The sequence below is a fragment of the Scaptodrosophila lebanonensis genome, unplaced genomic scaffold (assembly GCF_003285725.1).
Source record: "Scaptodrosophila lebanonensis strain 11010-0011.00,11010-0021.00 unplaced genomic scaffold, SlebRS2 tig00000072-arrow-pilon, whole genome shotgun sequence".
NCBI lineage: Eukaryota > Metazoa > Arthropoda > Insecta > Diptera > Drosophilidae > Scaptodrosophila > Scaptodrosophila lebanonensis.
The window spans coordinates 5,254,132-5,271,509 of NW_022060558.1; the positions used below are offsets into that span (position 1 = coordinate 5,254,132).

Below are 17,378 nucleotides of genomic sequence, written 5' to 3' on the forward strand. Positions count from 1 at the left end.
ATAATTGGTAATGCTTGGATAATGTAGTTAAATATAGTCTCTACATACATACATATGTAGCTACACACATACGCGTATGATATAAATGAGGTAGGTATTAATGAGAAAAGGCACATATTGATTGTAGAAATGGAGATGCAAATGGTTAAGCAATTATCAATTGATTCTTTTTGTTCAACACACTTGGGTCTTTGATATCAAATATTGATTATCCAAGTCCCCCAATTATAAAATATAAATACATATACAATTAATGTCAGTCTTCTTTATAATAGAACGACCTTGAAATAGCAAAACTATTTATGACCGGTTTATATGCCTTCACATGGTATTGAAACTTTTATTTGAAATAAATACTGATAGCCTTACTTTATACAAAACAACAAGGTTTCAGCTACATTTCAAAGTTGTCTGAAGTAATATAATTATTTTTTATGGACCACACCAGGTAATGAAGTATGTAATACCAATACTAAGTATGTATGTGTGTGTAGGATAAATTGAATTTGTATGTATTAATCTTTGTAAGGGACCCTTCATATACTTTTAGTTGAGAGGAATAATTGAAATAATTGAATCAAATTAAACAGTTCTACATATTTAAGAAAACACCAACGCAAACCAACATTTCTCATGTTACAAACTTAAACGACAGTCGTCTGAGGTGCACGAACCAGATGAACTTTTCACAGACTAATTTTATTTTCAAATTGGACACTCTAAGCTAAGAAAAGTATAGGTTGCCATTAAACTGTATAGAAAACATGTAAGCCCATCTTGTTAAAAATCAAGAGTAGGGAGGAAGTAAGCCTAAGCTCAGCAATTTATTTCGAGGGCTGTTGGAAAGTTTTATAAATTTCGGTGCTCTAACTTGATGTTTATTGTACGTAGACCCCACTGTAGAGTCAAGAATTGCCTCTTGCCCCGGCTGGTGAGCAAACAAACAAATTTCAATTAATAAAATGTGTCAAGCGGAGAAGCTCTATTACACAAACGACCGTAAAAGTGACAACACAAAGAGTGGAGGCACAAGCTCGTTGCACCTGACTGGCTGTTCAACTATCCGCATGCCACACTAGTCAAATACATCCCCCCCGCGCTCCCTGCTTGGAGCGCTCGACTTTGTTGCGTTTATTTTTAGGTGCCCTGCCAAGTCGCACGTTTCTCGAAATGTTGAATGTATGCAAGGCGTTGACGTCGTTGACGGCGTCTTATTGCCACTTGCCACTCAAACAAAGTGTCCTTCAAAAGTATTTCTCTAATTAGATACAGCGGCAAACTGAAGCGACACACAAAGCTCACAGATGTGTCATCTGTCCAGTCTGACATTGCACAGACACTCGTACATACATACACGTATGTGTAAGTAGTATATTATTCATATGGACTTTATACGTAAGTACCATTTACAGTAGACTCGCACTTACTTGGCATTTAAAATATGTATTTATTCGAAAAGCAAAACTGCGCCAATTTCATTTTAAAATTCCGGTTCTCACTCGGAAAAGTAAAGCAAGTGGTTTTCACTTTTTATTTTCGTTTATTATAATCTATGTATTTAAATCATTTATATTTGAAGCAGATTACTGAATACCGAAAGCGTACTACTTTAAAGGATATAATTATCCCCGCATCGAGAAACATAATTAGCGAGTGAGATGAAAATAGGACCGGAAAAAAGAAACAAATATAAAATAATAAGTGTATTCATATAATTCAATAAAAATATTTATATATAGTGTATTTAAAACGAGATGCACTCTTCTACTAAATATTTGAGCCAAATCGAGTATTCACGAGCTCACTGTATTTGTGTATTTCGATGTACATATTGGCAGTCGCCCTAATTTGCATGCATGTGTGGAAATGCGATTTGCTAAGAATGCCGAAGCATGAAAATGCGAAATGCACAGCCTCTGACAACTGAACAAAAAGGTGTAGTCATAAAAATGTAGCTACAATCTGCTGCTGGTTTCCGCCACTGCTGGCAATATTTAATTGAAATTCGTTCATTTTTGGTCAGACTGAAAAATCACGGCACTGGCGGAACAGAGGCGTCTGTTATCGGTTTATCTTAGAGAAGGGAGAACTTTGTTGTGAAGGAAGAAATTTCAGAAAATTATGCAACAAAAACACACAAATTCAAATTTTCCACACACACAATAAATTTGACGCAGAGCGTGCAACAAAGCTAATGGCCAGAATAAATGACTTGCGGGGAAAAACTGCAAGCTACACTACGAAAACCCAAAATGAATTTCTAAAACAAAACGCTCGCCTTTTATGAGCCACAAAGGGCCAAGAGCGATGGCCACCGCAGCTTTCGCAGCAAGCAGCTGTCTTCTTATTGTTGATGTTGTTGTTGCTACTACCATAGCTACTGCTGTTGTTGACACTGAGCCGCAGCAGGATCGCCGGCAGCGATTTGAATTATATCGTTGTCATAAATAACACTTGAGCGCGCTCCGGCAGTTTTTGCCTTACATTCATGCATACATACATATGTACATACTATATATCCCTATATCCATTGAGCTGAACTGTTGTTGTTGATGTTGGTGCTGTTATTGTTGTATCTGCTGCAAGTACTTATGACAAAACACCACTTAAATGGGCGTTCGGTGGGCGTGTTTACGCTAATTTCGTATGCATTGTGCAGTACCATGCAGCCGGGAATCTAGGCTAACGACACAACCAAGAGCGCAGACTCGGGCTCCGGCGGTATCTGCGATGTTGGCGCACTAAATAGTCGCGTGACACTGCACACAACCTCCCCCCACTTAACATTTCTGTTAGGCAGACAGACTGTGAAACAATTCCAGTAATCGTTTGCACCACATTTTTTATTCCCTGTTTCATTCCGAATGAAATATTAAAATAAAGAAATCTGGGCTCAGCAATCGCAGTTTTGGTGACCCCAAAAAATATGTGAGCATCGAACGTTTTGATAAATCGACACATATGCACTAACTATACAATACAACTTTTGCCAGACACCATGTCCATGTTGGGGAAAGAATGCACAAAATACATGCCAGAATTCTCCGATTGTTTGACATATTAAAAAAATAAATTTTTTGTTTGCAAGCCAATCGTAATTACTTAATTACTCATTTGTCTGCGAATTTGTTTACCTATATATGATTACAGATCCGAACAAAGAAAAGGATATGCTTAAAAAACCTAATCAATATCTGTGCTTCATGACATTTACCAGCAGTGCTGGATACGAGGAGCATTCAATTTGCTGGGGACCGAAGCCACTGTGCCCTAAGTGCCTCTTTTGCATATCGCATGCTCACCTATACAGATTCGAAAGCACCGGCCCTCCGTGGGGCAATCTGCACAGCACGCGAGTTAGTTGTATGTTGTACTGGAAAGCAAAGCTAAGTGGCCGGCTGACTGGCTGGCTTAGTCACGTATTCGTTAGCACGTACTGCCACATGGCGTATGCGTAATGTGCAAATGCATGCCCAATTTGAAAAATTTGAAATGGTGCTCTAAACGGACAAGTGCACAAAGAGACGGCCCAACGGGGGGCAGCGCAGAGTCAACAGCTGTTCGTGCTGTTTCTGCTGCCACTGTGTCGTATGCGTAATATTCGGCTTGCGTAAACATTCGTTGGGTGTGTGTAATAATTTCGATGGCTTGCTTAAGCAAATCACCACACACCCATTGTACATACTTATACATATGTATGTATGTATGTAAATATGTATGCATATATCTACCTACATTATAAAATTACCAAGTCAAAAACATATCCACAATTTTTAAGCGGACTGTGGTATTTGAACATAAATCAAATGGTCTCTTTATGTGAGGATGTGTTTCTCGGGTGCGTATGTATTGGTGTCTGCATGTAAAATTGATTGAAGCAAAATGTTTAACAAATGTGCACAAATGTGACACACACACGCACGCACACACATTCACACCCACATAAAAGTAGAGCGTGCGATTAGCATATGATTTTTCTATTGATTTTGATTTCTTTTTATATTTTATAATTTACACTTGATTTGCGTGAGTGTAGCCGTGAGTGTGTGTGATAGTGTGATGGCCGAGTTAAGGTATGCTTGATAATACTCGTATTTTATTATTTTGAATTAATGTTTCAGTATTTTTAGCCATGTATTAATACAACAGTCTTTGTCTTTTTATTTAGTTGAGCGCACGCTCGTCTTTAAATTGTTGGCAGCTTAATTTATTTATTTTCATACTATATATATATACATGTACGTATATATAGTATATCTAATTTTTCTCTGTTTTTTTGGTAATATATTATTTGTGAATTTTAAATTAAAATCGGTTTTTATGTTTTGCAGCAACACGCGCATGTTGCAAATGAATGAGGCTGAGGCTGAGGCGACGGCAGCTACCAGAGACACTGAAGATGATGACGTGGTGATTGATGCAGTTGTTTTTGCTGTTGTTGTTGCTGATTCTTGTGGAGAGAATAGCGAGGCGCGAGGTTATACGATTAGGGTTCGAGTTGGTGGTGTTCGTAATGATTCGTGTATATATATAGAGGTTGTTTGTGCGCAACTGTTTTTCTGATTTCTGATTTCTGAATTGGAATTTGTTTCGATTTGTGTCTGACTCACCATAGCACCAACAGGAGGAGTTTTTGTAGTTGGCTGCAGCCGAAGCTGCAACATTGTTGCCAAGCTGCGGCAAATGTTGCTGGTGATGATGTTGCTGCTGTTGAGGCGTGCCTGCTACAATTGCAGTTGCTGCGACCGTCAGGGGAGGAGTGCTGGCATCGGGCGTGACATTGGCCGATGTGGGCGAGGCATTGTGGCTACTCAGTGCTGGCTGTTGCAGTTCCATCTGTATGTGATTGTTGTATGGATGATGAGGTTGAGTATTGTCTAGATTAGCACTGCTTTGTGCAAGTTGCAGCTGTTGCTGCTGCTGCTGCTGTTTATAGTTAAGAACAGCTAATGAGTATGCAATGCTATTGTTGTTATTGCTGCTGCCACTACTGATGCTAATACTGCTGCTGTTGCTGTTACCGCTGGTCAGTGAATGTATTGATGAGGGCGACGATGATGTCGCTGTTGTGCCTGTTATTGGTGCTGTTGTGGAATGCTGTCGTTGCGATTGTTGCTGTTGCTGCAGATAGTTAAAAGCTAGTGGCGACATGTAGGAGGACGAATTTGTTGGGACATGTTGCTGGTACTCGTATGCGAGATGTTGCAGTGTCGGTGATGTTGTTGTTGTTGTCGATGTGCTGATTCCTGTTGCCGATGCATACAAGTCAATATGTTGCAATTGCAGGAGCTGTTGCGCTGCCGTATCAATGGCATTTACAATACTTTCCATTGTGTGCATTGCACCCTTTCTGTCTGTGTTTATTTCTTTTCGTAAATTTTGTCTGATGTTGCTGAAGTTTTGATGAGATGCTGCTGCTGCAGTTATGGTTCAGTCTTCTTCTTATCCGCACAGAGCTGTCCATGCGACGACGGAATTATTGTTGCAGTTGATTGTTTGTTTAGTTCTTTTGAATTCAATTATTTAAATATCAGAGTGATCTTTGTTGCTGCTGCTCTCTAATCTACTTCTACTCGTAAGGCTGTAGCGAATTTCCAATTCAAAATGTCGTATATATAACGAAACGTAACGAAAAGAAAAGAAATAGAAATCGTTTTCAATTAAGCTCATTTCAATATAGTTTCGAATTATTGATGGCTTTTAAGCGGCTGCATTACACACACAAAACACGTTGATTGTGACTGGGCACGTGAAGAAGCTTAAGAGGGTTTTTCACAAATTCAAAGAGAGCGAAAACACGTACGAGTTGGCAGGCCTGCTGGTTGATTAAAGAAGCATAGTTAGGCACCACACTTACGATTGAACTGATCTTGCGATGTACGAGTACGAGTATAGAGTGCTGCCGACTTGTTTAGTATTTGTGTACATTTTCTCTCTCTTTGAATGTGTACGCTTGATTGAGCTTGTTAGATTGAATGCAGTTGTAGGCTGTGCTGACTTGACTGTTCATTTTGATGGGCGTGCTTAGTAAGTATTTGACAATTTTTACAGTTCAGATAGAGCGATATTATTTGTTTTAGTTATACAAGTATATGTAGATAGAGAGAGCGCCATTTGGTTTAGTATTTTTGGGATTGTTTTGATTGATAGGAAAAAAGTTGTTAATCTGTTGCAGCACGCTTCATGACTTAGTTCTTGTTGTTTTATGGGCGTTGTTGGTACGTGGAGAGTGTGGGAGTACGTGGTGTGTTCGCATGGTGGGCGTGGCAATGTAGTATTTGAAGGTGGGTGTTCTATTACTGCGCGTTTTTTATGGTTTATAGTAATTAAGAAGTAGGCAACAACGATTACATCGACAACAACAACAATAACGACCGAAAATTCGTATAGAGTGATAGTATATTTATAGAAGAGAGAAAAAAGGAGATAAAAGGGAGAGTATAGATTACATCGATTTATGAAGCAGCGGCAACAGCAGCAGCATGTCGATCTGGTGGCGTAGTCGAAAGAGTAGTATTGTTGTTGATTGAAGTGCTTGATTGATTGGTTGATAGGCTTGATCGATTGCCGTATGTGTTGCGCATTGACCACAGTTAATGATTTTATTGTAGAAAACAATAGTACAGGTAGTAGTAGTAGTAGTATTTGTTGGTCTTGGCTGATGAATAATGTTACTACATTTTACGTTCTTGCTCCTCAATTGATGGCATTTGATTGATGACAAATATACGATTACGTATATGAATATATATATAAATATATATATTTATATAGTAGTATGCATGTTTGCAGTAGGCTTTTGGTGCTATAGAGAGTATGTCCATGTATATAGTATAAGATATAGTAGTTGTTAATGACGATAGTTACACAACATCCAAAAATGTAATGGAAGGCGTTTACATTTAGAAAACAATTCCAAGTATTTTACCATTCACTTGTATCCTCTCCAAGCTGCGGGGGTCGAGGGGAGTGCTGTCGATCAGAGTTAAATAGAGTTGTGTCGAGTGGAATAAAGTGGAGTCGATCCAAGGATTATTGAGTTGAGTGCCGTAGCGCAGAGTTGAGTTCAGAGTTTAGTTCAGAGTGGCGTTGAGTTTCTAATACTGCGATAGCGATGTAGCTGCCTTGCTGGAGAATTGTGAAAAGATTTTGCGAGCTGGAGCTATGAAGATTGTGCTGAGCTGCGTTGATTGACGACTAAGTCGTTTCAGTCGTTTTATGGCATGTGATTGTTTTTTTTGTGAGTTTTTTGCTTGATTTGTTAGAGTTCTTTTTGCATTTTTTGTTTTTCTTTATCACAACATTACTTTAAGTGTTTTTCGTGGTTGGTTATATGTAGTTTTTAGAGCTCTCTTTGCTGCTTATCACATTTCATTTCATCGAGTTATTTATTGCATTTGGGCGAATGCTGCTACACGTTTCGTTTGAGAGTAGAAGAATTCGGGAGTTAAATATAATTTGCCATGATTTATGTTTATCGCTTCGCAACATTATTACTATTTTCGTTATTTGATTTAATACTTGTATAGTTATAGCTAATCGCACGCTTGCAATGTTACAACAACAACTACTTCTGATATGACGAATTTGAAACCGAGCTTTGTGTGTTTTTTTCATTTGGTTTCATTATGCGGCAAAAGCCATTTCATTACGCATTACATATGTTTTTGTGTCTATTTGTTACCTTTTCCATTCATTTATAAGTACATCTGGAATTATTGCTGCGCTATGGTTCTTGGCAATTACAAGCACATTTATGTACACATATGGTATTTATGTAAGTATGCAATATGTTTATGGATTTCGATGACAAATACAATATAAAATGTAAAACCAAGGGTAACTTGAGCTGTGAACAAAATGTATGAAGTAAAGCAATCGAAATTTTTATTTCTATGACTGATTTGCTAATGCATAAATGATGTTGAATGATAATGCCGAAAAAATGGTAAGTTTCTTTATATGTATATAATATACATAGTATACGCAAATAATTACTAGTAATACATAATTCCCGAATACCACCTTATCGCTTAACTAGCCCAGAGCCTTGTCATGTAACCTATATAATACGATTGATGATTATTTCACTGACTTGTTAGTGGCACGAAGTCAATATTTAGAAAAAGTCAATAAAGACACTCATGGATCTTGATAATAAAAACACCATTTACTATATTTCGTTATTATTTTGTTGTACAAGTATTTCGTTTCTTTTCCCACTATTTATTGATTACGTTCGGTTTAAGAAAAGTACGGAAATAATGGGTTCGGTTTACTTTGTTCTAGATCTTCCAGATCTATGTATAATGCATAAGAGTGGTTTTTGAATCTATAAAAATGTTCTGAGTGTAGCTGGACAGCGCTGAGCGTGAAAAACTAAGCCCTGTTGCCCAATTAGTTTTGCCTCAACGAAAACGATATGTAGAAATTCTATTTTTATCACAAAAACCTCCGGTAATTTTCCTGTAAATTAACTTACATTTGAACACAAGCTAAATTACTGCTGATAATTTTAATGACCAAATACTAAATGACTGTGCAACTGGACGAGAAAAAAAACCATACTTATACGTCTATATATATATATATATTTCAATGCATTTAAATCTGATCAAACGACGTGCACAAATAACGTGAAAATAATGAACGAATATGATTTAATAGTTATATAAGCAATATGTAAAATGAAAATGTATTTAAATGCCTCGACACATAAACACACTGACTAAATAACCTTCTGCTCGCTCACGTGGTCGCTGAGCGACGCACTTTAACCCGCTGGATGATTAAGGCTGCCCCTGCCCAACTGAACCGCGTGGCCGACTGATGCGACTGCGACTGCGACGATTAAAACAGACAACTAACCCCATTAAACAAAAAGCGACGGCGCTCAATCTGTTGCCGTAAACCAAAGTGGCCAGCGCACAAAAAAACAAATAGAAAAACACGACACGAGTGTAAATAAATTAACATACACATGAGTGTATGAATGTATGAGAGCATGTGTTGTGTGTGTATGTGTACGGTCTTAAAATGCAAAGCGCTGTTCGCTACAAAGTGCAAGGGTACAAAAAAGTGGGCGTCTATGTCGGTTGTGCCGCTGGCCATGTGTGAGATCATCTAGTTGATTTTGTTGCTGCTGTGATATGATGTGTGGTTTTTTGTTGTATTGTGGTTTGTCAGCCCTTTATCTTTCTCTCTCTTTCTCTCTCGCTCTGTCTCTCGTTTTGTTCCTAAAAATGTTTTATCACAAAAATTGACTAACTGGCACGGCTCTCATGCCAACACCCCCGAAAACGACCAACTGAGTACGAAGATATGACTATCAGATGACGTTGGGTCCGCTCAATGCTTATCCGATTCAACTGCTCGAAGTCGTTTGGGGTTGCCACACACAAAAATTTACAACTTGTTGGCAATACTCGGCATTAGGCTGAGCCTCTCAGATTACACAATCAGCCTAAGTCGAACAAGATATTCAGTTGACAAATTCGCTCTTCCGTCTGTCTTCTGTCCAGCTAGCTTCACTTTGTCGGTAGTTGAGAGGATGGGCATGTGTGAGATTTCACTTTATTCAAATGAAACGCACAACAAGATTAACGACAAGAATCGAAACCTAATAAGCAAATATTATAAACAGCCATAGACAGTATACAGACATTTACCGGATAAGGTAAACGATTCCCATGGTATAGATCAATAAACATAGATAACATCCATGTTAATGTATCCGTAAAAAATCTGTAATATACATAGTTATCTATGCTTACAAATCCTTGAAATCTAATACGATACAATTAAAGGTAGTAGCAAAACAGCCTCTCTTTTTAGAAACCTCTACATATTAAGAATAATGAGTGAATTAAAACTTGATTTATGTGAATATTTATGAATAGTCGAAAACTGCTTTTAAATTCTGTTTTCAGATTAGGAGCAACCACATTTATATATTAACCTCCGCACGTGAAGTCTCTGTTTTTATCGGGGGCTTACTGTCTTTGAAAAGAAAAGTAAAATGCCCACACGTACAAGTATTTGCGCGGTTTGTGACTGTCTGACGTCTGCCTTGATGCCTCTGGCATGGGTATGAGTACGAGCATGATTTTTATTTTTGGCTTATTCACAACTCATTGATGTGTGCAGATATACAGGTACATGTATATACATATGTATGTATGTATGTATGTAGATACTCGTATATACAGGTGAGGTAAGTATGCCCACACACAATCAATAGCTTTTCAAGGTTAAGTTGCTGCCGTTTGCTTCCCGCATTTTTGTGAAGTAGCCAAGTCCAAGTGCTTCTATTATGACGGCTCATTCCTCAATTAAAGTCGGCTGCTGAAATCTATTAACGCGAAATGCGTGACTCTTGAATGAATTACGACGTTCCGTTGGGTTTTTGATTTGGAATTGGTTTCCAAATAAGTATCTTCTGATAGTGCGCCCAAGTGCTAAACGGTGGCCGTTCGTTTGGTTAGTCGGGCCGATCAGTTCATGAAACACATGTACAATAGGTACGTCTATTTTGTATATTTGTGGATTCGTTTGTGTCGCTGCTGTAGCTTTTTGTATAATCATTTTGTTGACATTGAACTGAATTTGTTGTTGCTCATTTGGTTTGCCCATTCGTTTGCCTCGACGTTTCTTTTTTACATATGTACATATGTATGTATACATATGTGTAAGTTTTTATAAATTTATTTCACATACTCGTTTCGCTAGTCGCCTGTCAACGTTTCTAATTGTTGTTTTATGTACGTATGGATGTGTGTATTACGTGTGCCTGGGACAGACAAACACACAGCGTTACGCTTAGGGCCAAAAGCGAGGTGAGCTCATGGCATTTTTAGGCACCTGGATGGAAAGCACATTGACGATATTTTTGGCTGGGAGAGCACGAAGAACAGTTCGAGCACGGCTCGCCAGTTTTACACAATTCTGCGGGCCAAAACAAATTTCGGATGCTAAAACGCTGAATGAACAGAAGAACAAACTGAACAAAGCATATTTGAGATAAATACAGTTAGAAGTATTTGCCGAAATAGCTTACGAAAGGCGAGAAATGCGAGAAACTTTTATCTGGCACGTCATGACCTTCGCAGTAAGAAACAAATACCAAACAAGTTGGTAATTACATGCCTCAACACAATACGTATACGCAGTGTTGCCGAAACTTGCCATAATTTGTGAAAAGTGCACGCAACCAAATGTACAATAATTATTGGACATATTGTTATTGTAGAGGTGGGGGTTGGATGGTGATGTGGCTCATGTGATGCAAAAACAAATCAACACAAATAGAAAAAAACAACACGTATACGGGGTGGGGGCGCTTCACTATACACTGCCTAAAAACGAGATAAACACATATTTGCTGATACAGTTTCACATGCGTGTGTGTGTATGTGTTTATATGTCTGTATGTGTGTTGTGTCATTGTGAAAAATTGCAGCCACGGCCCACGAGCACGCTAATTGTCAAGGTCGATGTGTGTACTTAGCTCTGAGAGAAGTTGAAGAGAAATTGGCAAAAACTTTCTTGACAATTACAATAAATGACAAAGCGAGTACGAGTTTTCAAGAATTTGAATCAGATATTGAATCTCACTTAACACGTACATAGAAGGTGAAGATGTTCCTGTTGCTGCTGTTGTTGAGTTCTGGCAAATAACATTTTGGCGCTGTTGTTTAATCAGCAGCGGCAAACTTTTATTTCACTAACAAAATGGCTGCAAAATGGCGACGATGAGCAACGAGCGCACGAACGACAACGACGCGCACTGAAACCGCACTGAAGCACACGCTAAAAGCTGCGAAGAATTTTTCGGCCGTAGAGTGTGGCGGATAAACGAAAAAAAATAATAATAACGAAAAAATTAACAAACCAACAAAAAAGAAACAACACGGAGACTGAGTCAAGCGAGCTTCAAGCGTAGAGTTGGCAAGTGAGCGAGAGACATAGATAAAAAACAACAGAGAGTAAGCAGGAGAGGCGAAGAGTAGGAGAAAAAGAGCGAGAGAGCGGTTAATGACTCACTGATCATGCACGCACACAATCACAAAGCAAACTATTAGAAATGGAAACAACATGCGTATGCGTAAAAAAGAGAGCGAGAGCGTGTTTTTATGATCTCATAACCAATAATTGTTGTTGTTGTTGAATTTTAGAGCAATGGCTCAGTCTTTATCAGCAAGTGCGGGAAATGGTGGCGTGCGTGCGACAAAAATAGAAGGTATGTGGCAACACTTGTTCGATTGCAGCATACAGATAAGCCCGGCAACGTGGACGTGGCAAGTCCTCAATTCCACACATAGAAAACTTCTTTAGTGCGAGAGCATTGGGCCGATTCGATGACACACTAGAACGCCACCCTATAATTACGTTGAGCAATTTGGCCAGCCACCTGACAAAATGGCAAAATGAGACACTGACAAGCTGCCAGGCTGTCATGCTGTCATGCTGACAAAACGGCAAGCCGACAGTCTGTCTCAATTAAAACTGCACTACTAAAAATAGCCCCAACTGAACCCGCTGCGTATGCGCAATTAATCAAACAAGCTGCCGCACATTCCTCATACGCCACATGCACGTGGTTCCACCAGCACTTACACACACACACAAATGTCATCATAAATTTGATTTATGTACAGTTGTAAATTCAAAACAATAAGTCGAGCCACCCTAATTTCGTGCTGAAGCTGTTTTTGTTGCCACAATTGCTGAGCTGATTGTGACAGACTGGAAAAAATGAATGACGGACGAACCCTTCAAATCTATTGAGTGACCTAATTCTCCACACGACAATACTTAGTTGAAAATGAAAGTAGCTCCACATAAGTACAGGCCCAAGGGGCAAAAGCCGACAGTTATTTAAACAGCTATCCCACTCATTATCTTTAATGAATACCTAACTACCCGTTCAGAACAACATCCTTTGGCAACCTGGCAACCGGAATAGCCAAAAACATACTCACGATGTCATTTTCGCTATCATCAAAGAAAATATAATGTTCAGGGTTGATACTTAATCAAAGTTATAAAATATCTTGTGAATATTGATGCCACCTTAAATATAATCATTTAAATATCTCACACATATCACTGCACGATTTTTTTGTTAAAAGATTGTGGAATTTTAATCAAAAAATGGACTACATTTTTTTTCGTAGGATGCTTTTTTAATGAATCATCTAATATTACCGGTTGAAACATTTGAAAAATATCGAATGGTTTCGTTATTCTGACTGCACACTGTACATGCACGTATGTATGTAGGTATGCCCTGTCTGCCTGATAGACCCGAATCGGCCAAGTTGGCAAGCGCGTTTTGAGGTCAACAGAGCGAACGCTGCGGCCAAAGTAATAGGCAGAAAGTAAAATGCATAAGGGCGGTCCTGCAGCGAGCGCATTCAGGCATTCAGTTCGTGCGACAAAAGTCAGCCAGAGCCAGGGCACAGTACGGACAAACCCACTAAACAACACAACTGAGCCACCTCTTGAGTTATTAGTAGGCCACTTGAGGGCGTGCGGAGATGCTCTACAAGTGCATGGCGCCAACGACACGACAACGGTAGCTCGCTTGGCCACTTGAGCAACAACAAAGGAATGTGCATAAGAATAAGGTAACCTAAAAACACACAAACACACTCACTCACTCAAAACGCACTGTACATAGCAGCATATACTCGTGCGAGTATATAAAGCTGCGATTTCAGCCTGCCCGAAGGCAAGAAACGCACTTCAAGTCGCCAGTCTGTACAGCACCGACTGGCCAAGGCGCAACCTATTTTATTTGCTACACATCTATGCAGTTGCATGTGTGCGTTTGTGTGTGTGTGTGTGTGTGTGTGCATTGGCTGAAGGACGTTTCATGGTTTAAAGGCTGATGCTGCTGCTGCAGCTGCAATGGCGCCCATTACTGCAGTGAAAACCGAAGTACAGCTTGCCTGGCTCGGCTCCTGCGCAGGACTCCATGGCTGCTCACAGATACATTCACACAAGCTAGAGACACACTCACACAAAGCAAAAGCAAACTAGGTCAACAGCACTGGACGCCGATGGGCCTGCAACGACAGCATAGCGACTAAATCGCACGCAGCACGCTCACGCGTCACTCACTTCGTCTCTCTGTCTCTTGCTCTCTCCCTCTCGCTCGCGGCTGCTGTTTGCAGACAGCATTCAGTGTTGCCCTCGCCACCCACAAAAAAAAAAAAAACACACACAGTAGGGGTTGTCACAGAAACTTCCAGGGCGATATTTGCAGCTGTGTGTGTTGCCGTCGTCATCGTCGTCGTGTCGCGAGCGCTGTCAGAATGTTGATTATATAAGCTCGACACATTGACCCGCCCCCTTTTTTCGGGGAACGCTGCTCGCTGTTCTGCGGCAGCAACAGCAGCAGCTGCTCGCTTTATACTTTTTACTGCATTTCCTTGCAGACGACGACAACAACATCCAAGAGCAGCAGCCATTGACGCATTTCGTCCACCTGCCCCAACCGCGCAATGTTGGCACTCTTTAAAGCGACCTCTTCATCATGTTACCCAAAACTATCGCATGTCACATCGAGCGCCTTCAATCGTATCGGCAGCCCATCGAAAATAACAATAAATAGCGAATAAATAAATACACGAGTAAGTAAATAGCGCAGACGACAATCAAGACAGCTACACAAATAAATTGTTTGAAAACTAATAAACAACTACTTGTATGTACACACATATGTACTTTAGAAGTTATGCATGTGTGTACAACAAAATGGCCGCATGTGCGTGTGTGACTACTTTTGAGAAAGAAACTTACATGCATATGTATTATACTCATATACATGTACATGTACGTATGTATAGTATGTATGTACGCTCTGGACCTGTTCTCTATGGGCCCAATGACAACAACAACATCAATAACAAAAAGCAATATCAATAGTAAGTTAATTAATAGCAATGCCAACAACGATGACAAGCACATACATACTTATATGTATATTTGTTTACTTCTGTTCCTATTGTGTGTTCAATCCTAGCTCATTTCTAACCAGTTATATTTATTTAAAATTGAAAAGAAAAACAATATGCAGTTAACTAAAAATACACACCAGGTAAGCTATTGAATAAAACGAAACAGTTGTTTCTTGAACACTAGAACTATGTATTGTTTTCCCTTTTCAGTTCGAGGTATACTCTCACGTAAATCTTTGTCTTGATTAGTACTAAGCCAACCCAATCCAATAACAATGTAACTACAAGTATGAAGCCCGTTTCTAAACCGTGATTCTCACCCAATTAAATACTTGACCGAACAATAAACAAAAGCTTGAGAGCCAGAGCCACAAATTTGTTTTCCAACAGCTTTATATTTGTATGCATTTAAATAATTCAGCTTGAACTATAGTTTCTATTGGAGTGTCATCCCTTAACTTTGAATTACTTTCTGTGTCTTTAAAAACTCTTAGAATAGGAGTACATCAAGACCATCTAAAAAGCTTAAAGCACAGAGAATACGAGTATAATAGGAATGCTATAGTTAATCTTAAACTTAATATGATATTAAGAATTATTGATATTCCTAAAAGTTTCTGGAAAATTCAAGCCTAACTTGTGAAGTTAAAAGATTTCAAAAGTGCACATGCAAACCTCATATACAAAAAGTTCAAACAGTTCGCCTGGATCTCATATGGCGTTTCTTCATTTTAGCTTGTTTCTTCTAATTATGCAACGTATTATTTAATATATATAAATAAAATAATCGTCACACCAAAACCAGAAGACGACGTTATACAATTAAGACATTCCACAAGTGTTAAGCCAAAACAAAACACGTTTGTTCACGAGCCAGTGTACAAACATGACAGCAACAACGGCACAGACGTTGTTTCAAAGTATCTTTCTGAATATCATGAGATTAATATATCGCATTTGTCCAAGCGGGGGCGAGCAGCGGCACAAAACAGAGAAACATTTTTCTAATATTTCCACATTTGCTATTTTTATGACTATGATGAGACGCGACAACACACCACGACAGGTACTTTACACAAAGCTTCGTCGGACGAGCTATAGCCGTTTACGCTTTAGTCCGATAGTTCGACTTAACTCAGCGGCAACGCAACGCGTCGCCAGCTCACCTTGAAGGCAGCTGGTTTCGAGTCGATGGCAGCGTCAGCGGCTCACAAATCATGAAAAGTTTCTGTATTAGTTAATAGTCGTCCAGGGTTGGCTAAGATGGTTGGGGGGAGAGGGGGAGGGGTGATTGGTAGATATCTACAGCTGTGTGCGTGTCCAAGTCGTGGTCAAACACTATTGTGTATAGTTTGGTAATGGGAGCCCCATAGCTAACACACAAAGCGTGCTAATCTTGGACTTTGCATATGAATGGATGAATGAGTGACCCAGAGAGCGATACTGCCCAGCATCTTGGCTGCTTGGATTCGAATGCCCCCCTCATTATGCGCTTTTCAGCCTCTCGAGTATACAACAATATGGCGCATCGCACAGTTCACGGCCAACATTAGCAATCAGTGACATAAGCGGGGGGTTAGTGTGTAGGCACTCATGAAAATATTTGATAAGGCATAGATTCTCAAAAAAATATGTTTATTTAGCCGCAACAAAATGATAGAATTTAGGGGAACATGCCAACATTAAGGATTGAGAAAATCTGTCATTAAGTATAGACATGTACATGTGTAGTCTGTTTCATAAAACAGATCATCGGTTACACATATAAACTCACATCATAAACTAAAATTGTTGTTGTTTTCGAATTTGATAATCAACGCCGATTATTGTGCTCAATAATAGCACATTAAATAAGGAATAAAATACTACAATTTTCTCAACTGTGGGATGCACATTAACTTTGCGTATATAATTACTAATCGGATACTTATTTATTTAGTGTGTTAGACACTAAACGACAATTAAGTATAATGCTCGACAATCCTTATTGACGAATGCGGATCTAGTGCTTGAAATATACTCTAAAGATTCTACTTAGTTTCTGTATAGTAAGTAGCCCCCTTCAATATATGTATATCTTTGCTGCGCTAATAGTGATGGCAGCAGCAGCAAAAACAACAACAGCAACAGTAGCAGGAGCAGCAACGACATTAGTGGCCAAGTACACTTTGTATGCATGTGCGAAATGGAAGTGCAAATTGCGTTTGGCGCGCTTTTAATTGCAGCTGCTGCAACTTACTTACTAATTGCGCAGATAATGGCGGCGAATGTTTGTAAACGAAATTGAAATGCTTGCCCAGGCTAACGCCGGGGCTGAGGTCATACGGAAAATGGGTCGAACTAGGCCAGGAAGTGTAGGGTGAAACAATTAGTGCGGCGTTTGTCTGTTCGTCTGCCTGCCTGCCTGCCTGCCTC

At 39.4% G+C, this 17,378-nt stretch overlaps 1 protein-coding gene across 11 annotated transcripts in view; it reads right to left on the bottom strand.

The window, feature by feature from the left end:
* The window catches only part of LOC115625216 (RNA-binding protein Nova-2), a 51,411-nt gene that overhangs the window by 13,137 nt on the left and 20,896 nt on the right, over positions 1–17,378 (bottom strand). For 3 of the 11 annotated variants that reach the window (XM_030520188.1, XM_030520189.1, XM_030520187.1), the window contains exons 3-4: positions 6,929–7,411; positions 4,611–5,581 (exon numbers count right to left, since the gene is read on the bottom strand). The exons of 2 other annotated variants lie outside the window; for them this stretch is intronic. In XM_030520188.1, the coding sequence (XP_030376048.1) occupies positions 4,611–5,340 (730 nt within the window). In that variant the 5' untranslated portion in view covers positions 5,341–5,581; positions 6,929–7,411. Of the gene's footprint in view, positions 1–4,610; positions 5,582–6,928; positions 7,412–11,624; positions 11,735–17,378 lie in introns of those variants that run through there. 6 more of the 11 variants (XM_030520193.1, XM_030520192.1, XM_030520190.1 and 3 more) reach the window with 5 other exon arrangements.